Raw genomic sequence first — 21,826 nt, forward strand, 5'->3', positions numbered from 1 at the left:
GGAGCTGCCAATGAGCTGGGGTCTTACATCCATCAATGATAAAAATCTCCTTTTATCCTATCGCTTGTAGACTAAGACATAACATTCGGAAGATTATACTTGCATTGATTCGTATGTATAAATATAAAACAGGACCACGAGCACAAGCCAACAGTTTCCGGAAAAGAATGTGTCTAAGTAGTCTCCTGCTGGAGCGGCTCCCTCTCTCTCTCTGTGCAGATAAAGCATTTGCAGGAAGCAAACCTTTAGGGGCATTTTGGCTGCGTGTGCTGGGAATATAAGTTTGCTCTAGCTAAATCCTCAACGGTAGTGACATTTCATTTGGCACTTCTAGGAGCTGTAGAAACGCAGTACAGTTCCCTAAGCCATAATGATACTTAGCTGCTTTTTTTCTTTTTTTTTTTTTTAGTGATATGCCATTTGAGAATCATCTCGAAGTAGTAAAACTTTGTTTCCTTTATTAATCCAAGTCATTGTGACTTGAACTGCATAAAACATTTTATGTCTTTTATGGATCTTATGAACATAGAGTAAATTCATTTGTGGAGGTGTGACTGGCTTCTGGGAAGAGCTTAGTACCCTCAGAAGCTGTGTCTTTTTCTTAAAATAGACACCAGCCTTACACCACAAGTGCGACAGAGGTCCTACAGCGGTAAAACCATTGCAGCCCTAGAGGGGATATTAACCGTATAACAAAATAGTTTTCATTTTCCTTAAACAGTTCCTGCACAGCGACATCAAAACATGGAAACACTGAAAAAGAGGATAATCCTGCAGTAAGCCACCTATGTCAGAATTTTATTTTCCATTTAAATGCAAATATGAAAAGAGTGAGCAGTCAAGTTGAGATATTGACAGACTTAGATGAAGATACGACAACGAGGGGGGCCGTTTCCGAGCCAGTCATGCTGTCTTTTCCAGATGGAAAAGGGTGGCTGTGAGTTTATTCTGCCTCCAAGTTTTCAGTGTCCCCCAAGAGAATTCAGCTGCTGGTTCTCATGGAGAACTACAACTTTGTGATCCTGCCTCAGTGTTCCCTTAGAGTTGTGTTGTTCATGTTAAAGCGCTTAACAACTGCGCCACGTTGTTCTAGCACCAAAGCGAACCCCTGGCCAGGGCTGTTTTTGGTTTGAAAATGAGAGTAGTGAATTTCAAGAAATTTTAGATTTGTCATGTTTTTATTTTTCCAACATCGAAGGCTGAAGAGCTATGTCTTACGAGCAAAAGCCATCAACCAGGGGTAATTTTTCCATCAAGGGGGTATTTTTAGTTGCCACACATTGGGGAGTGGGGGTTATATGGGCATCTTGGGGGTAGAGGCCAGACAGGCTGCTAAACATCTTATAATGCAAGAAGGGCCCCCCATAGCAAAGAATTATCTGGCCCCAAATATAAATTATTTTAGAGAATTTTCTTTTGGTAGCTCTTTATAAGCATCTTATTTGATTCTCTTGCTTCATGGAGCTCTTCAAAGTTTCCACTTAGTATCTACATGTTTTCACTCTTTCATATTAGAAAACTAGAGATAGGAGTTAATGTAAACAATAGGTTTTCTTTGTAACACTTCTCACCCTCAAGATCTAGGATGACCCAGTCCTTTAGAAGGCCTTCTAAATGGTAACTTTCTCTCTGTTCCTTAGGCTACCACCGTGGATCATCCTCATTCTCTTTTGACCCAATAGTATAATTATTTAATGGTAACAGTGGCTGCAGGAAACTTGTACCCACTGTTTTGGGCTCCATCTCTAGGATAGTCTGGTATAGTAAGTATGTGATGGGGCTTAGCAAGCTATTCCCCAAAAGTGGTTCTTATGTCGATTCTCATTTAACCAGGCTCTGCGCCTGCTCTGTTCTTGTCTCTGTACTGTTTTCTGTGTTTCCAGGGTAATTCCCTGCCCAGGCTTCTCCTTGGTGAGGGACCACCAATGGATTCCCATAAGTAACAGAAAATGGAGTATAAGCACCTTGAGATGAGCCGTCAATGTGACTTACCCAGTAGACCACGTATTTCCATATCCCACTGCTGCCTTCTTTATATGTTCCCTTTTCTAAAATTCTGCTCGTCTTTTAAGGTCCAGCTGAGATGGATCCTTTACTCAGAAGTCTTGTCTTTCCTGATCAGAGCTTGAAATACTCAGAATGCCCTGTCCCCTGAGAGTGGAGCTGTATGGGCCAGTTAGCAACGCAATGTCCACCAAATTTCAAAGCGACAACGAACCTTCCATATACAGTTAGCAAAATGAAAATATGACAGGAAAATAAACCCGGAAAAGTCTTATCATTCATTATAGATCAACTCCCAAATGAGCTGGACATGCAAAGTAAGCTTAAATAAGATGCTTGTGAGAATTACATGCTAGATACGGGTTGATGTGAACACTGTTAACTTATATATGTAGATGCATGAGAGATCCAGGAAGAGCTAAGGGGATAAGAGCCACGCTTTCCTGAGTGTTAACCACATGCCAAGGCCTGGGCCACTCACTCTCCATTACAACTGAAGGGAGCAGAAGCAGCTAAAGCAGTGATAATCCTCCCCATCTCAGAAAATTACCATCTCCATTATCTGGGTATTTGAGATCAAGACTGTGCTTGAACCCTCATTCTCTCACATCCTTTGTCCTCTTTTTCACAAGTCCTGTTGGCCTCACCTTTCATCACTTCTACTAAAACAATCCCTCTAAGTTGACAGACAGTCTGGCCATGCATCCCTGGTCTCCTCTTTGTGCCTCAGGTGGAAAAAGGCCAAAGTTCTTCTCCCAGGTACTCAGGGCTCCCTCCCTCAAGCATCTCCTCATGAGACACTCCTCTAGATATCCACAGAGTCCCACCCTCCTGGCCCTAGTATCTTTTTGTCCACAGCACGCATCACTTGCTGACATGTCATTTCTTTGCCTGTTGGTCCAAGTCTTTCCCCTACAGTAGGAGTCACCAAGCTGTGGCTTGCAAGCCACACCCAGCCCTTGGCCTATATTTTGTGGTCTGTGAGCTAATAATGGGCTTTATGGTTTTAAAGGGTTGGAAGCAATCAAAAGGAAAAAAATGTTTCATAACATGAAAATTACATGAAATCCCAATTTCAGTGTCTAGAGTTTTATTGGAACAAAACAATGCCCATTAGTTTACGTGCTGAATTGTCTGTGCTCCCTTTGTGCTATAAAGGCTGAGTTAAATAGTAGTGGCACTAACTTATGGTCTGCAAAGCTGAACACATTTCTATCTGGTCCTTTACCTAGAAAAGAGCTAGCATCCTTGTTCTATAAACTGCACGAGGACAGGGTTTTTGTAGTGTTCTTCTCACAAAAGAGCAACCGTATTGTAGAATGTATAAAATAAAGGCTGTATGTCAACTAATAGCAAATCTGAGGTTTGAATAAATACTTGATTGGGTGTTAAGGCCAAGAGTGATGACTGTGTCATCAAGTAATAAGTCTTAAGTTTTAGGGTTTTTCCCCCTCTAGCTTGTGTATGGATTATCTAAACTGTAAAATACCTTACACCTTACCTGACCAAATAAAACGAAAGAAACTGCTAATCTATTCTCTTAGAAGTATTCACAAATAGAGAAAACAGTAGTACACTTAATGAACGTCTGTTTCTAGTAATTATGGCAGTTTTCTAAAAGAACCTTTTAATTAAAGATTTGAGAGAGCGTGCATGAGAGAAAGAGAGGCATGGGAGGGGAGAGAGAATCTCAAGCAGATTCCCCACTAAGTGCACAGCCTGACATGGGGCTCAGTCTCCCTACAACCAGAGCTGAACTCAAGAGTCAGATGCTCGACTGACTAAGCCACCCAGGTGCCCCAAAATAACATTTTTAAAAATAAAAGAAGTTAACTACATTTAAAAAGAAAAAAAAAAAAAAAAAACGGGGGGGGGGGCGGTTTGCCTAGATGTCTCAGTTGGTTAAGTGGCTACCTTTGGCTCAGCTCATATCCCAGGGTCCCATGTCGGGCTCCCTGCTCGTGTTCTAAGTAAATAAAATCTTAAAAAAGTTAACTACATTAAAAAGTAACAAAGGTAACATTTTCGTATTGACATACATTGATCTTAATTGGCATTCATTTGAAAAAAAAATTCAGTGTCTTGAGGAAAGCATGCTCAGCAGGTGTGCGTTAACTCCCCGGCAATGAATTGTACCTAATCTGATGGGTTTTTTATGACTCACCATGTTGTGGAAGCCTTTGTGCATGTTTTCTTTGCAAATTTGATTTGAACAGTTGATTAGGTGAGGTTGATCACAGATAAAGGAACAAACTGCAAAACACAGCCCAAATGACACAGACAGGGACTTCTGGGTCTGGTAGCGGGAAGGACTGCCTTTGGTGGGGACAAGATGCTGAATGCTCACTTATTTAATTTGTTTTAGGTAACACGGTAGCGAAGAGAGGCGTGCTTAATCCTGGAGGAGCGCCAGGATGCAGAGGTCTCTTACTTGGATTACTGTCCTGGCTGGTTTGGGGGGAAATCGTCTCGGATTTCAGCAACATCACGTTTGCATATGTGTGCTACAAGGAGTGTCATTTACTTAACTGCCCCAGCCCTCTCCGCTTCATGGTTTTATTACATTGAATTAATTATAACCATGGGCTGCCACACGATTCACATCCTATCTGGATCCCAAGGAACATAACATACCTCCGAGAAACCCTGGAGGAACAAAGCAGAGACTTCAAAACGGATCTCCACTTGGCCTTCCAGGTCTTTCTGCCTTCACGAAGGAGCGTGGCCAGCTTCACAGGGTCCTTATTCTGTTCCTCTTTTGAACTTTTCCTTTAGCCCTTGCATTAAAGTGGTTTGAAAGGGATCTAGTACCAAAACGTTTTTGGCAAAACATATTTGCAGATGCAGATTAATGAACTCTGATTAACTGGTGAAGAAAATTCATTTTATAAATCTTGACGAATAGACTTATTGGGGTTATTGTGTGTGTGTTTGTATTTTTGCTTTAGAGGATTTAAATGTTTGCATTTTAAGTTCTCTTGTCAGGTTAGCAGAAATAAAATAACATTTTATCGTCCGTGCACCACTTTACTGAGTGCTCAGGAAGTGTATCTCAACTCCGATATTTTGTAACCAAAGCTCGAGCATGACATACTCACAAAAGAAAGAAAACCTGTTGGGATTTTTATGGGTTAGGTGTAGTCATAAAGGTAAATCATTTAAAATATAAAACAGTCTCTGTTTAGGGTAATTTCTGAGATCCAGTTTGTGTCAATCGTATTAAAATATTTTGTTAACTGTTTGAAGTGTTGAATGTTTAGGCTGTAAACGATTTATTCTTAGCTCTTCTCTCATTTGTTAGTCGTTTTATTCTTTAAATGTAAGTAAAATCTGAGTCATTTTTTGTCCAGGTTTAATGATTGTGCAGACGTGTGTCCACGTATTCTCAGATGCTGTCGTGAAGAAATATATTACAGATGAAAAGTGACCAACCCAGATTTTAAATGCATAATGTCATTAAAACACATACTACTGTAATATGGGTTTTATATATCAAGAAATGCCAAAAACATCCTTTCTGCACTGTTAATTAGCCCTGTCCTTTGACAACTGTGGGGGAAAATATTACTGTAACATTTATAGCAGTAACAATTATATCTACTTGATTTTAGTCTTGCAAAAAGAGTGGGGAACCTCCATTTGTTGGCTAACTTCGTTTGAATTTGATGGGATGCTTACCAGAATTAGTAAGTAAAAAATCCATTCTGCTGACGGCACATAAGTTTTTGTGATTATTTTAGTGCCTTAAGACTTCATGTTAATACCCCAGGCCTGCAAATTTTAAATGCAAACATAAAAAATAACTTAAAAATTACATCTAATTTTGGGCATGTGAACTCTATGGCAATCTTAAGACCTAAACATGTAGCATTAATTTAAAATCTAGGGAGCTTTAAGTTTAGGGCCATGCATGGTGCTTTATATACTCTGCTGCCTTTACCATAAACAGAGGGTTAAAAAAAAAGTCAATTTTATGGTACATGAAAGAATGTCTCAGTCTTTTGCCCATACATCTGATCAAGTATAGCAAATAAGATCAAGTTAAAAATGACACTGCTTCACCTGGAGGTACATTTCTAGGGTGTAAACTACTTTGGGGGAGTACATGGCCCATTAGGGAAAATAGCGGGTATCACAACTGCCATTTCATCCATTATAGCGTCAAAGTATACTTTTTATCAAGTTCAAAAGTTAGTCCTAAAATGGAGCTTGCCTGCAGAAGCACTTTAGGGTTATCATTCCTATACCTTTCCTGGAGGGACGTAGATAAGACAGTTTTCTATGTATTCCAGAATTTAAAGCAAAGATACCAAGGGAGTTGTGAGGACATTAGTCATGCCAGCATTAAGCCATCTAATTGTGGCACTTATGATCTTAACACCTGAAGACTCAATTCTTTTACATTAAAACATGACGCTGCCCGGGGGGGGGGGGGGGGGGGCTGTGGACTTCTTAGCCTGGCCTCTCCAAAGGAACCAGCGACCTCCTAGATTTTATAGTATTCCCTCAGATCCAGATCTGTTGCTCTAAACTGTAGGGACCTCAACTATATACACGTGGAACTCTACTCATATGCTAAATTCAACAAACACTTAATGAAGACCCCCAAATGATCTACCCTTATGTACACAAATTTTCTTCTCCACCTGTTAGGTCTTTATGAATATTCCCATTTTATAGAATTTAGAACCAATAAAGTTAGACTTGTCCAAACTCACAGTTACTAGTAGAAATTATATAATGAGGAACCATAAAAAGAAGATCAGAAACTGTAGATTTACTTTTCCTTGAGAGCTTTTTGGATAATATATATTAATCCTGTATCTTAGGGAAATTGGCTAGCCTTAGATTCTGGCTAGCATCTGACCTACTTTATCAGGGTCCAGCACTTGCTCTCTTTGCCACAGTCTTACAATGTACCAATACACTGATAAATCTCACTGCTAACATTTTTAAATTGGCAAAGGGAGATGGTCCTTTCAGCTTAAGAAGTCCCAGAACTCATCTCCTCCCATGGACACACAGACTCTACAACTCAATATAGAGCAATTCCTCCTGAAGAAGAACTAAGTGCTGATCGGATGACTTTGGCACAACCAATGATAGAGGGACCACATAGAGAAGGAGACATGGGAACCCCACCCCTGATGTGATGATCTGTACTAGGGAGGGCTATCACTGAGGGGCCTGTATACAGACTCACCTACCCTAGGATACAGCAACAAAACAGCCATTTAAAGAGTAACCATACTATAAGTGAAGGAAAGCCATTTACTAACTCTAGAGCATCCACCAAAGAGTGTGGGAACTCTTTGAACTCTCTCTGGGGTCTGAGGTGCCAGGCACCAGTGTTTATATAACCCCCGACCTTGATAATGTAGATGGGAGCAGGGTCCGAGCACTCTAGCCAGTCTGCTAGGGCAACCTCAGCAAGCCCCAGGCTGTAAACCTACATCAGCTCCAGCCATTCTACAAAGGTGGTCTCAGTGTGTGCTCCAGGTCGCCTCTGGTCTGTGCCCAACCCAACCATCCTGCCAGGACAGCTCTAGCACACAGCACCTCAGGATCTCATCAGGCCTGCACCATTCCAGCCATCCTTCCAGGGTGGCCAGAGAGGAGTGCACATTTCCACTTCAGTTCCAGCTATCCCTCCAGGGCAGCCTTGTAGGGGAGATGCTCTGAGAATCCCAGCCCATGAATGCTCCATTCCAACTGTCCTGCCAAAGGCAGATCTGGTTCACAGCATCCTTTGACCTTCTGATCCATTTCCATTCCAGCTCCAGCTGTCCTGCCAAGGTGACCCTGGTGCAGCACATCTCAGAACCCTCCAGGCTGCACCTGATTCAGGTCCAGCTGGTCAGCCAAAGCCACCAGGAACATGCAGTCTACTAAGGGGTTGCTCCAATGCAAGGTGATTCACGATTGGGAGAGGTGGGTGTCCTCCATAATTCACAGATACAAACACAGGGAGTTAAAAAAAAAAAAAAAAAAAGAGACCGAGGAATATGTTATGAAAAAAAGAAACCCTTAATGAAACAGAGATAAGTAATTTACCTGGTAAAGAGTTCAAAGCAATGGTCATAAAGAAGCTCATACAACATACAACTCCAGAGAAGAATGGAAGAATAGAGTGAAAACAACAGAGAGTTAGGAAATATAAGAAAATACCAAAGAGAAGTCACAAAGTTGGAGAATATAATAATTGAAATGAAAAATACACCAGAGGGAATCAACTACAGATGAGATGACACAGGTCAGTGATCTGGAAGAGAGAATAATGGAAATTACCCAGTCAGAAGATCAAAAGAAAAAAAAGAATTAAAAAATGAGCAGAGTTTGAGACCTCTGGGACTCAACGTCTTGCGTATTAACATTTGCATTATATTGAGCCCAGCAGAAGACTAAAGAGATAAAGGGGTTAAAACCTTTTTTGAAGAAATAATGGGTGAAAAACTTGCTAACCTGGGGAAAGAAACAGACATCTGGGCTGAGAAAGCACAATCCCAAACGAGGAATCCAAAGAGATCCAAACCAAGACATATTATAAGAAAATGGCAAAGTTTAAAACCTTAACACAGAAAGAGAAAAACAAATAGTTGCATACAAGGGAAACCTCATAAGACTACCCGTTGATTTTTCAGCAAAAACGCAATTTGGGCCTTGGGGCGCCTGGGTGGCACAGCGGTTAAAGCGTCTGCCTTCGGCTCAGGGCGTGATCCCGGCGTTCTGGGATCGAGCCCCACATCAGGCTCCTCCGCTATGAGCCTGCTTCTTCCTCTCCCACTCCCCCTGCTTGTGTTCCCTCTCTCGCTGGCTGTCTCTATCTCTGTCAAATAAATAAATAAAATTAAAAAAAAAATGCAATTTGCAGGCCCGAAGGAGTGACATACTACATTCAAAGTGCTGAAAGGGGAAAACTAAGAATACTCTACCTGGCAAGGTATCATGGCACTGGAGTCCCAGAAAGGGAAAAACTAAGAATACTCTACCATGGCAAGGATCATGTCACTGGAGTCCCTCTCTCGCTGGCTGTCTCTATCTCTGTCAAATAAATAAATAAAATCTTTAAAAAAAAAAAAAAAAACGCAATTTGCAGGCCCGAAGGAGTGACATACTACATTCAAAGTGCTGAAAGGGAAAAACTAAGAATACTCTACCATGGCAAGGATCATGTCACTGGAGTCCCAGAAGGATAGGAAAAGGATGCAGGACTAAAAAAATATTTGAGAAAATAATGGCTGAAATCTTCCTGATTTGGCAAAAGACATAAACCTACAGACTCAAGAACCTAAGTGAGTCCCAAACAGGATAAATTTAAAAAATTCCACACTAACTGTATTAGTCTGCTGAGGCTGGCAAGGTTATCATTTCAGAATTTAAGGTGAGGTAAAGAGTTTCCTGGAAAAACAAAAGCTAAAATAGTTCATCATTACTAAACTGGCCTTACAAGAAATGTTAAAGTGTTTCTTTTAAATAGAAAAGGCTATACCTAGGGGCGCCTGGGTGGCACAGCGGTTAATCGTCTGCCTTCGGCTCAGGGTGTGATCCCGGCGTTACGGGATCGAGTCCCACATCAGGCTCTTCCGCTATGAGCCTGCTTCTTCCTCTCCCACTCCCCCTGCTTGTGTTCCCTCTCTCGCTGGCTGTCTCTCTCTGTCGAATAAATAAATAAAATCAAAAAAAAAAAAAAAAGGCTATAACTAGAAATTAGAAAATATATGAAAGAAAAAAATCTCAATGATAAAACCAAATATATAGTAAAAGCAGTAAATCGGCCACTTGAAAAGTTACTATAAAGGTTATAAGACAAAAAGTAAAACCAACTCTCACTACATTAAGTAGTTAAGGGATAAATAGAATGAAGTAGAAGAAGACATCAAAAACAAAGCACAGGGTGGGGAGTAAAAATGTGGGGCACTAAAGTGCATTTGAACTTAAGCAACCATCAGCTTAAAATAGACCGCTACATATGTAAGCCACGGTATATGATCTTCGTGCAACCACAAGCCAAAAACCTACAATATATACACAAACAGTAAAGAGAAAGGGGGGCGCCTGGGTGGCTCAGTCGTTGGGCATCTGCCTTCGGCTCAGGGCATGATCCCAGAGTTCTTGGATCGAGCCCCACATCAGGCTCTTCCGCTGGGAGCCTGCTTCTTCCTCTCCCACTCCCCCTGCTTGTGTTCCCTCTCTCGCTGGCTGTCTCTATCTCTGTCAAATAAATAAATAAAATCTTAAAAAAAAAAAAAAAGAGAAAGGAACTCAAACATAACACTAAAGAATACCATCAAATCCCAAGGAAATAGAATGAAAGAAGAAAGAACTACAAAAACAACCAGAAAACAACAAAATGGCGATAAGAATATACCTTTTAATAACTACTTTAAATATATAGACTAAATGCTCCAATCAAAAGGTATGAAGTGGCAAAATGTATAAAAAACATTTTTCATATATGTGCTGCCTACTCACTTCAGATCTAAAGACACAAACAGACTTAAAGTGAAGAGATGAAAAAGCATTCCATGCAAAGGGAACCGGAAAGAAAGCTAGTGTAGCAATATTTTTATCCGAGAAAACAGACTGTAAAACAAAAACAGTAACAAAAGACAATGAAGGGCATTACATAATGATAAAGGGGTCAATCCAAGAAGAACATATAACATTTTTATATGCTTATGCACCCAACACAGGAACACCTAAAATATAAAAGCAAATGTTAACAGACATAAAGGGAGAAATTTACAGTAATACCATAATAGTAGGGGACTTTAACACCCCACTTGCATCAATGGATAGATGATCTAGACAGAATCAAGAAGAAAATATTGGCCTTAAATGATGTATTAGGTCAGATGGACTAAATAGATATATACAGAACATTCTATCCCCAGACAGCAGAAGACACATTTTACTCAAGTGTACATGGGACATTCTCCAGGACAGATCACATGTTACACCACAAAACAAGTCTTAATGAATTTAAGATTAAAATAATATTTTCTAATCACCATAATATAAAATTAGAAATCAAATCACAAGAAGAAAAATGGGGAAAAAACCCCACAAACACATGGACACTAAACAAACATGTTACTAAACAACCAATGGGTTAATGAAGAAATCAAAGAGGAAATTAAAAAACACCCTGATACAAATGAAAACAGAAACACAGCTTTCCTAAATCTGGGATACAGCGAAAGGAACTCTAAAAGGGGAATTCATAATGTTATGAGAGTACCTCAAGAAACAAGAAAATCCCAAGTAATCTAACTTTATACCTAAAAAAAAAAAGAAAAGAAAAATAAATGAAGGCTTATGTTAGTACAAGAAAGGAAATAATAATGATCAAAATGAAAGTAAGTGCAATAGAGGCAAAAAAATAGAAAAGATCACCAGGCCAAACAGGTTCTTTGAAAAGATACATAGAAATCAAAACTTTAGCCAGACTAATCACAAAAAAAAAAAAAAAAAAATTGAGGGCCAAAATAAATCAGAAATGAAAGAGAAGTTATAACAAACACCACAGATGCAAAGAATCTTAAGAGATTACTACATTTAATTGTCAATAAAGGGGAAAACCTAGAAGAGCAGAAATGCAAATAATCCAATTAAAGAATAAGCAGAGGGCCTGAATAGATATTTTTCCAAAGATGACATGTGCAGGGCCAGCAGACACAAGAGAAGCTCAACATGAATAATCATCAGGGGAATGCAAATGAAAGCCACAAGGAGCTGTCACCTCATACCTGTTGGAATGGCTATTATCAAAAAGACGAGAAGTAACAAGTGTTGGTGAAGATGTGGAGAAAAGGGAACACTTGTGCACTGTTGGTGCGAATGTAAACTGGTGCAGCCGCCATGGAAAACAGTATGGTGGTTTCTCAAAATATTAAAAATAGAACTACCATATAATCCAACAATTCTGAGTATTCAAAGAAAATGAGAAGAGTCTGAAGAGATATATGCACCTCACTGCCCATTGAAGCATTATTGACAATAGCCAAGTTATGGAAGCAACTTAACTGTCCACTGATAGATGAATGGACAAAGAAGATGTGGTACGTACAATGCAACATTACTCAGCCATTAAAAAAATGAAATCTTCCTATTTGTGACAACATGGATTAACCTAGGAGGTATTAGCCCAAGTGAGACAGAGGAAGATAAATATCATAGGATTTCATTTAAATGTGGAGTCTAAAAAACAAAACAAATGAACAAACAGAAACAGAGTCATAGCTACAGGAAAGAAAGTGTTGGTTACCAGAGGGGTGTAGGGATTGAGAGTTTGGCAAAACAGGTGAAGGGGATTAAGCAGCACAAGCTTCCGGTTATGAAGTAAGTTATAGGGAAGTGGTATATGGCACGGGCAATAAAGTCAGTAAGATGGTCATAAATTGTATGGTGAGAAAAGATAACTACACTTATTTTAAGGATCATTTTGTAATATCTAAAAATATTGAATTACTGTGGTACCCACCTGAAACAAATAGGATATTGTATGTCAATTATACTTCAACTAAAAAGATTAAAATAAAGTAAAATGTTCACGACTGAATTTCTACTTGAGTTTAAAAGAGTAATTCTAGGGGCACCTGCATGGCTCAGTCGGTTAAGCATCTGCCTTGGGCTCAGGTCATGTTCCCAGGGTCCTGGGATCGAGCCCCACATCAGGCTCCCTGCTCAGCAGGGAGTCTGCTTCTCCCTCTGCCTGCTGCTCCCCCTGCTCGTGCTCTACTTTTTCTCTCTCAAATAAATATTAAAAAAAAGAGAACTGTAATCTCTTTTATTTATTTAAGGGAGACTATGGGACTGAGGTAATACAGGACAAAAACTGAAAACCTCCAACTACTACTCCGTAGTTGAACTTAGACCATAGGCAACTCTGAGTTCCCATATACCACTGTGTACACGGGCAGAACACCAGCCTCTCCCATGTAATCCCGAGTCAGAGGCTGCCTGCAGGCAGATGCAGCCCCAGCATGTTACGCGGCTTCCCAAGGATTTTTCTGCAAATGTTGCAGTAATGTGGAGACCCTATGCCTCCATATCAAGACTGTTGGATGGAAAGGAGACAGTGGCCCCTTCGATGGATGTGTACTCCCTACCTACTCCAACCCTGTGACTACTTGGCCTGCTTCCCTCACTTGAATTTGTGCCCATGCTTTGGAATTTCTGGAGAAAATTTGTTGGTGCACAGGTTGGGTACTGGCTCCTCAAAGTGTCAATGGAAAGAACTGCACTGAAGTGCCAATTTCACAGATAAATCTTCCAGGGCTAGAAGAAATTTCTGCACGGAATTCCTTGTCATGGGCTATTAAGGAATTACTGACCAACGACGAATCCGATGCTAACGAACTTTACCATCTAGGTTGTCTCTGAAATAGGCAAAGCGTTATTAAAATCTGTACCCAGGGGCACCTGGGTGGCACAGCGGTTAAGCGTCTGCCTTCGGCTCAGGGCGTGATCCCCACGTTATGGGATCGAGCCCCACATCAGGCTCCTCCACTAGGAGCCTGCTTCTTCCTCTCCCACTCCCCCTGCTTGTGTTCCCTCTCTCGCTGGCTGTCTCTATCTCTGTCAAATAAAAAAAAAAAAAATCTGTACCCAAAGCACGTGGATTCTCCTACTCTAGGGGTTGGCAGACTGCAGCCTGTAGGTCAAAACCAGCGTGGATGTTTTTGTAAATAAAGACTTACTGGAGCACAGCCTGGGCATCTGTGTATCTATTGTGTCTGGCTGCATTTGCACTAGAAAAGCATAGTCGATGGGTTGTGACAAAGCCCACGGGGTCCACAAAGCCTAAAATATTTGCTCTTTGGACCTTTACAGAAAAGTTTGTTAATTCTTGTTCTACACAAAGGAAGAACGAGACCTTTTTTTAGGAAGTCATCACAACAGTGTAAGATAGTGGCCAAGAGTTCAGGTGCTGGAGGCAAACACAGCCAAGTTGGATGATGGACTCTGCTACTTACTGTCACAGCTTTCTACTCTGTAAGTTTCAGTTTCTTTACCTATAAAATGGTTATAATAAGAACGACCTCTCATGGGAGATTTTAAAAAGAAGTTCATCTCAAAAAAAGGCTCAGCATGTTGATTAGCAAATATTACAATCTCTTGATGAAGTTGTTCCTCTTTTATGAGTCATTTGTAGTCCAAGTAGTGACCACGTACAAAAACGATCAAACGGCAGACCCGCCCCCCAAAACTGGGCATAAAGTTTAAGCAGACACAACTGACAGTGAATTAGGATCAGTTAAGAAGAGATCTTAAAGTGTTTTCTCCTTGTTTCCCAGTCAGTGGGAACTTGGAGAAAGCAGAACAAGGACACATGTGGAAAACAACTCAAGGAGCATTGCTTTCGCTTGACCTTGGCTGTCAATTGGGTAGGATATTGAAAATGCTTGCGCATTCTTCATGGACAGGTGAATGTCTTGGACCTGTGATGCCAATCTCATAGAAGTTGAAGCAGCACCAGACGGAAGGACGCAGCACACAAATACCTTGATCTGAGTCTGCAGCCTAAGATGACCAACGCCACCCATACACACAAACACTGTTCTTTCAAGTTCATCTGCAAGTAATCTTGTAAACAGAAACTTTGAACAAAAGAGGCCGGTAAATAATTGATGAACAGTTACTGAAGCATGTTGGGCAGTCTTTGTAGTATTGATTTTGGACTGTGAACAAAGCAGAGCTCTGCAAGCCCATACGGTAGTCCCTCTCTCTCCTATTTGGTGCCATCAATATTCATAGCCTGCTCACATGTTAGGAATGTGAAATGATACTTCTTTCATGTTGCTCATTTGGGCCTTTCTTTGCTCTCCGTGGATAGGGTCTCTGACCCATCCTTTAATTATCAGCTTTGATCCTCTTAATGAGGAGTTATCAAAATAGTTCAGGACACTGAATTATTAATTGAATAACTGTAATTAACCATCAAGGAATGGAAGCCAGCAAATGAACTTTGGTCCTCTACTTCCAAATTCGAAATCCTACTCTGGGTAGTTCAGCTTGGGTCTCTGAACTTCCTGCCCTCTTTTTGAATCGCATCTTCACCCTTGCTTTGTTACATATATTAAGTTCAACATTCAGTGTTTTATAGACCATTCACAGACATCATAGAAAATAAAATCATGTCCTTGCAATTTTTGCATTGCAATAACTGAGAAGAAAACATAAAAAATAATCCATCATTTTTCTCTCACACACAAATCAATAGAGCAGAATGCTTAGGTCAGCTCAGTGGGGGCATGGGTTGAAATAGGAATCAGGACAATACTCTGGAATATTTAAATATTTATGAGTGCTATATATCTCACAGAGGACTGAAACGGATTCTTAATGCCACAGGAAAAAAACTGGAGTAAAACCACTAAGTCTCAGCTTGAGAAAAAGTTAGTGACAACTCTTGAAACTGTCAAAATCAGAACAATTGGTATTTGATGCTGCCATATGCTATTCAATCACTGTCTTTCCTGATTCACTAGTAGAGTACAAAGAGTGGGAACAGGGAAGGGGATCTCTATAAGATGCTGTGTCTGACATTCTCAAGGGAAAGGGGCTCTGCCTGTGGGAAAATCAGCACAGATGGCTCTGACTTGGTGATCTAGGCACTTGGGCTGCGGTCAGTGAGAGTAAAGTAGAAAGACATTTGAGTGTGTCGGTGAAAGGCTCTTATTTCACCTCTGATTAGACAAAAAAGTGTCGAAAGTCTTCCTCATTTGTTACTCCATTCTTCTCTGGTAGCTTAAAGAGAGCCATATTCATTTCTCTATTCCCTCCTGACATCTCAAATGCAAAAATGGGAGAGAAGTGGGGAAGAAGTTTGTTTAGGCTCAAGGTAGGGCCCGGAAGGCATGTCTACTCAGTAGGAAAATATTTGTAAAAATGAATAGATTTGACTACATAAAAAGCAAAACCTTGCATATGGCAAAACCACATAAACCAAACTAAAAGTCAGACTGGGAATCATATTTACAGCTTAAAGGGCCGAAAAAATATGAGTAGCCATATATACAAAGCTTTTACAAATCAGTAAGTAAAATACGAATATTTCAAGAGTAAAGTTAATAAACGATATAATTCACAAAAGAAGAAATAGAAAAATGATAATGGTTTGTAGTTTTTGATGAATCGTAAGACTAAACAGTCTTTCACCTATCAGTTTGGCCAATATTAAAAAGAAAGAGAACATTTAACAAGAGTTAAAGGGGTGCGGTGATACACTGTACAAACCACATCTCAAGAGCCTTAGCAATGTAATACTTGCTGACTCAAGATTTCTACTTATGGGAATTTAAGGAATTAAAAGGCCAAGTGGCATGAGCAAGAATACGAATCACAGAATTGTTCGTGACGGCAAAAATCAGAAACCCTAAATAACCATCAGAAGGGGCTATACTTTTGGTTCTGGGCAAGATGCATTCCATTTTCCTTCTTGTGCTAATTACCAAACACATAAATCACTTAGCAGAGGACTCAAAGATGGAGGAGAGGCAGACTTGCTAGGGACCTTGGGACTCAAAGAACAACCTAGCAGTAAGGTCCTGGTTTTCTTTTCTTCCTTTCCCTCTTTTCTTCCTTCCTTTTCCTCCTCTCTCCCTCCTTGCCTCCTTTCCTCCCTTCCTCCCTTCCTCCTTTCCTCCCTTCCTGTATATCCTGGGTGAGGCAGTGGAGAAGGCCACAACTGAGAAATGCCAGAGTGCAGACAAAAATAGCCCCCCTAAAAACCTACCTTATTTTGTGCGAACAACTGGGAAGAGAGCAATTGCACCATGCAGAAATCTTTAATCACATCTGCCTGTCTTGAATGAACACTATGGAAACCACCTGCAGCCGTCCTCTAGCCCTGTAGGTACTGTAGTAGTGCAGTCTGCAGATAGAACCCTGTCCTTTATCCCTCTCGTTCATAGTTGACTCTGTCCTTTCCCTGCAGGGCCTGTGGATGAACTTGGACTTCTACTACCCTTTTGCAGGAACAAGCAGGTGTGTCCCTCTCCTGTGGAGCCTATGGGCAGAGGCCTGTCTTTCACCTCCCCTACAATAATGAGGCAACACCCCTTCTCAAGAGGATGTGGGCAGAACTCTGAATCCCATGTCTCCCATACAATGTAATGAGACAATGCTCTTCCCCCGTGGGCAGAACTCTGACTTCAACCGCCACAGCTCACTACAATAGTAATGAACAGGCATCCCTGTCCTGTGTAGCCTGTGGCAGAATTTTAATTCCATCCCTTCTGCAAGGACGAGGTGACCCCCCCTTCCTCTTCAGGTGTGTCAGGGCATAAAACCCTGTCTTTTGTCCTCACTCTGAGGTAATGAGGCATATCTCCCACTCCCCAACCCAAACTGAGAATACTACAGTGCTGAATCCTGTCACCAACACGCGAGTAAGGTGGAAGAAAATAGCACTGCAGAGGCTTTGTAAGCTGAAGTGACATTTCAACCACAACCTACAGGAGTGAGCCAGGACATAAATTTTGAACCTAATAGGTTGACTAGCTGTCAGAATAGAAGATTTAAATGGGACCCAGAGTTTAATAATATAATATTCAAAATGTCCAGGATACAGTCCAAAATTACTCATCATATGAAGAACAGGAAAATCTCAACTCAAATAAGAAAATATCATTAGCAGAGGTCAACACTGAGATGACACAGATGCTGCCATTTTCAGACAAGGATTTTCAAGCAGCTGCCATAAAAATGGCCCAACAGGCAATTACGACACTCTTGAAACAAATTATAAAATAGACTATCTCAACAACGAAGTAGAAGATATAAAGAAGAACTAAATTGAAATTTTAGAACTGAAAAGTATAGAAAGTGAAATTTTAAAAAGAGTTTCAATGGATGGGTTTCATAGCAAAAAGGAAATGAGATAGGAAAAAAATCAGTTAACTTGAAGATAGATCAATAGAAATTATCCAATATGAGCCACAGAGAAGGAGCAGCTTGAAATTAAATAAACTGAGCCTCAGGGGCCTGTGATAAAAGAAAAAGAGATCTAATATTCATCCCCTAAGAGTCCCATAATGAGAGGAAAAAGAATATGGTGCTCAGGAAAATGGCTGAAAACCTCCCAAATCTGGCAAAAGACATAAACCTACAAATTCAAAGGTGCATGTACAAATTTTTCATTTCTCTGTGATAAATACCCAGTTATTGGGTTCTATATTAAGTGTATGTTTAACTTTGTAAGAAAGGTCGCTAAACTTTTTCAAACCAGCTAATGTGTGAGAAATCCAGTTACTCTCCATCGGAGATGGATTGTACAGATGATTATTGTTATTCAGGATAGTTATTACCTATAAAGTCACCGTGAACACTACATTAGTAAGTACTAAATCATTGTTCCTATGAGTATATAGGGCTATGTTTCTGTGGACCTCTGGTCACATGTTCATTAACCATCAATACAGTACCTTATTTTGTTTCTGTTTAAAGACACCTTATTTCGGGATGCCTGGGTATCTCAGTTAAGCATCTGACTCTTGATTTTGACTCAGGTCATGATCTCAGGGTTGTGAGACTGAACCCCAAGTCGGACTCTCTGCTCAGTGCTGGAGTCTGCTTGGGATTCTCTCTCTCCCTCTGCCCCGCCCCCCACGTATGCTCTCCCTAAATTAAAAATAAATAAATAAATAAAATCTTTACAAATAAAGACACCTTATTTAATACAGTAATGTTGATTACCATTGAACTCCTGGCCAAAAGCCCTATAGCTCATGCTGGAACAAAGCTTATTTAACACCTGTATTTTCTCCTGGGTAAATCACAGCCTTCTTGTGCTTAGAAGCACTGGCCTGCACTTCAGCACTGTGCTTGGAGTCCAACTCAAATAGAGCAATCACCAACAAAAAGCTCAAAAACACCAGAAAATGTGGTGCTAAACAGACTGCAGAAAGGACTCTTATTCCCTCTATAGGACCTGAAACAAGAAGGCAAAGAATCCCTGTATTCAACCTCAGTTGGGAACATTTACATTGGGCAACCCAGATTTTTTACTGCTGTGTGTAGGCACATGCCCAAATGACTATGAATGCTCTGTGAATATTGATTTTGGGAATACAAGTAAATTTTAGCAAGTAGACAAATTAACAAATACAGAGCCCATGAATAATGAGGACCAATTATACCACCATCAATTTTATGGTTTCGACATTATGTAAAAGGTACACATAAACTCTACTAATTTTTTAACTTCTTGTGAGTCTTAAAATACTTCAAAATAAAACATTATTATAAGGAGGGGTGATTAAATATATTATCATATCTGCAAGCAATGAATTATTATAGAACCATTAAAAGAGTGTTGACTTATTTCTAGTATAATCCCATTCAATTAAAATATACACATATATCTCAATTATGAAATGCTAAGGGGGAAGACAATGTGTGGCTTTAACTTCCTCCTTCACAATGTCCTTTTTTGAGACAGGTTCACTAACATGTTTAATCTCCAACTGGGTTCCCTTCAGATATTCCCTTGGCTTACCTGGTCATTCTAACTTAAATTGAATTATTATTCCAGGGCAGGGAAGGCAATTCATATATCGAGATATGACATTCTGTTTAAGTGTTAAAACTGTCTGAGATGACCACTCTTTCAACTTGCTCTCTCATGTCAGTCCCACCAATTCAGAGTTACCACGTGTCAGAATATTTGGAAAGAATGTTGTGAAGCCATCAGAATTCATCTATTGCCTTTCTGTCTGATCCCCCACATCCTAGGTTTTGATGCAAGTTTAGAAATCTTTGGCTCCCATGTACAGAAATTGCCAGAAAAAGAAAAGGGACTGATGTTAATGAGCACTGACTATGAGTAAGGCACAACATGGTCCCAGTACCTTCCAGAGGAACAGAGTGAGTCTTAGAAAAAAACGAAATCCATCCTGAATACTCATAGATGTTACCAGAGTTTGTCGTGTTCCTACCTGGCCTTTTTCAGAGGACTATAATTCGAGAGTAAATGTTAGGCAATAGTAATGTCAGGAACCCCAAGTCATTCTCATGGCTTCAAAGACTTCAAAACCCGTCCAGAGAAGGCAGTGTAAAAATAAAGCTGTATCAGGGTGGTGGTATTACAAATCAAAAGGAAAGAGATTTGGAGCCTAATGCTATAATTAATTTTGTAATTACATCAGACTGTCCAGAACTGGGAATTTGAGTTCTTAGAAAGTATATAAATTTAAATGAGAATTACTTAACTAAAAATTTGATAAGACACTAATTGATTTTCGTAAAAAGACATTACGTGAGGTAGAGTCAGCAAGACTGGTAAAATAAGAAGTACCTGTCTTGGGGTTTAATGGACCATCATCCCAATGGCCAAGACGCTGTCTCAGCAGAAAACACAGCCCACAGGATGCTATTAGGTAGGAAGAGGTTGTTTCCATGGCTAAGAGGAGGAGTGGGCAGGGCTGGGGGGGCAATCTCCCTTGATTCTGCAGCTTTACATGTGATACCAATTGCCTTCTGATTTAACTGTAAAAAACACAAGATCTCCTTGGCCAGTCCAAGATTTCTTCAGGGTAGAGAAAGGTATCTCTTAAACCTGGGCCACTGCTTCGGACAGAAAAACAATGACAAAATTAAGGCCTGAGAGAAAAAATGCTTATCTTCATTTGTTCTTCAACGGAGACTTGAAGCCACATATATTTTTCAATAAGTATCCTCCTCCTACTTCGTCACAATCTTTCTCTAACAAAGGAAAATGCCCTTTATCTTAAGTTTCTGTTTAAAAAGCTCTCCTTGTCAGAAACATAGTAAGTATTGTGTTGTCATATGCAATATCAAATCACTGCTAATGACTGTGTTTGGAATAAAGTGTAGATAGCAAAAAGACGAACTATGAAACCAAGCTCTGTTTTATAGCATCCCCATGGAGGGACCATAGTGGATGTTGATTTATTGAATCAAAGTAAAGCCTTTGTTGGTAAAAGTGCCTAATGACATAATTAAACCTTTGATCATGTGCAATGTTTGAGCTCTGCTTTAGTTTTTTGCTACACATGTGAAAGCAATAGTAACTCTTTGGTTCACAGTTAAAAAAGAGGAAGAATCAAGAAACAAAACAAAAAAAAAAAGTTTTTTTTCCTGATCATTGGAATAGCTGTGGTGTGGTACAAATCAAATGCTAAGGGTGCCTTTATACATCAGATGTATTCAAGAGATACATTGATTCAGTCGCTCAGAATAAATCAGAGCTCATCTAATGGGAGGTTAAGATACTAAAGCACATCAGCTTCAATTTTCCTGAAGATTTCATCCTCCAACTGTATCTGAAATTTAGTTGTCCAGACAGTCCCAAGATACTGACGGAGACGTGTAGTTAATTTGTCCATTAGAATCTAAGATGCTTTGAAAGGTAGGCAGATCATTCTCAGGAAACTTGACTCTTTAAATAACAGAGTTGTTAGCAAAATGGCATGTTGAAAATCTAGGCCCACCAGGGTGAATGGTTCCCTTCGGATCTGCTTTTTTAAGTTTTTATTTAGAAATAATTACAGGACTTGCAGGGATAATACAGAGAGATGGGTCTCTTGTCTTTTTCACCCAGATCACCCGCTGGTTCCATCTGACATAATTGCAGCCTAGGAGCAAAACCAGGAATTTGACACTGGTACAAGTGTGTGTGTGTGTGTGCGCGCGCGTGTGTAATTTTAGATATAAAATTATTTCATTACACAACGATCTCCCTCATATTACCCTTCTAATCACACCATCACCTCCTCCACCCTCCATTCCCAACCTTTGACAACCACTAATCTGTTTTCCATCTCTATAAAAAGGCAGCTCAATGCCCTTGAAATCC

The 21,826-nt window shown here is 40.1% G+C and overlaps 1 protein-coding gene across 1 annotated transcript in view; it reads left to right on the top strand.

Annotated features, from left to right (window-relative positions):
• The window catches only part of TAFA4 (TAFA chemokine like family member 4), a 151,080-nt gene extending 145,239 nt beyond the window's left edge, over nucleotides 1-5,841 (top strand). Inside the window, exon 7 of the mRNA XM_087866693.1 lies at nucleotides 4,370-5,841. Within this exon, the coding sequence (XP_087722819.1) occupies nucleotides 4,370-4,572 (203 nt within the window). The 3' untranslated portion in view covers nucleotides 4,573-5,841. The remainder of the gene's footprint in view (nucleotides 1-4,369) is intronic.
• The last annotated feature ends 15,985 nt before the right edge of the window (nucleotides 5,842-21,826 follow it).

Source organism: Ursus americanus, chromosome 14 (assembly GCF_024610735.1).
Source record: "Ursus americanus isolate L20-20 chromosome 14, mUrsAme1.1.p, whole genome shotgun sequence".
NCBI classification, from domain to species: domain Eukaryota; kingdom Metazoa; phylum Chordata; class Mammalia; order Carnivora; family Ursidae; genus Ursus; species Ursus americanus.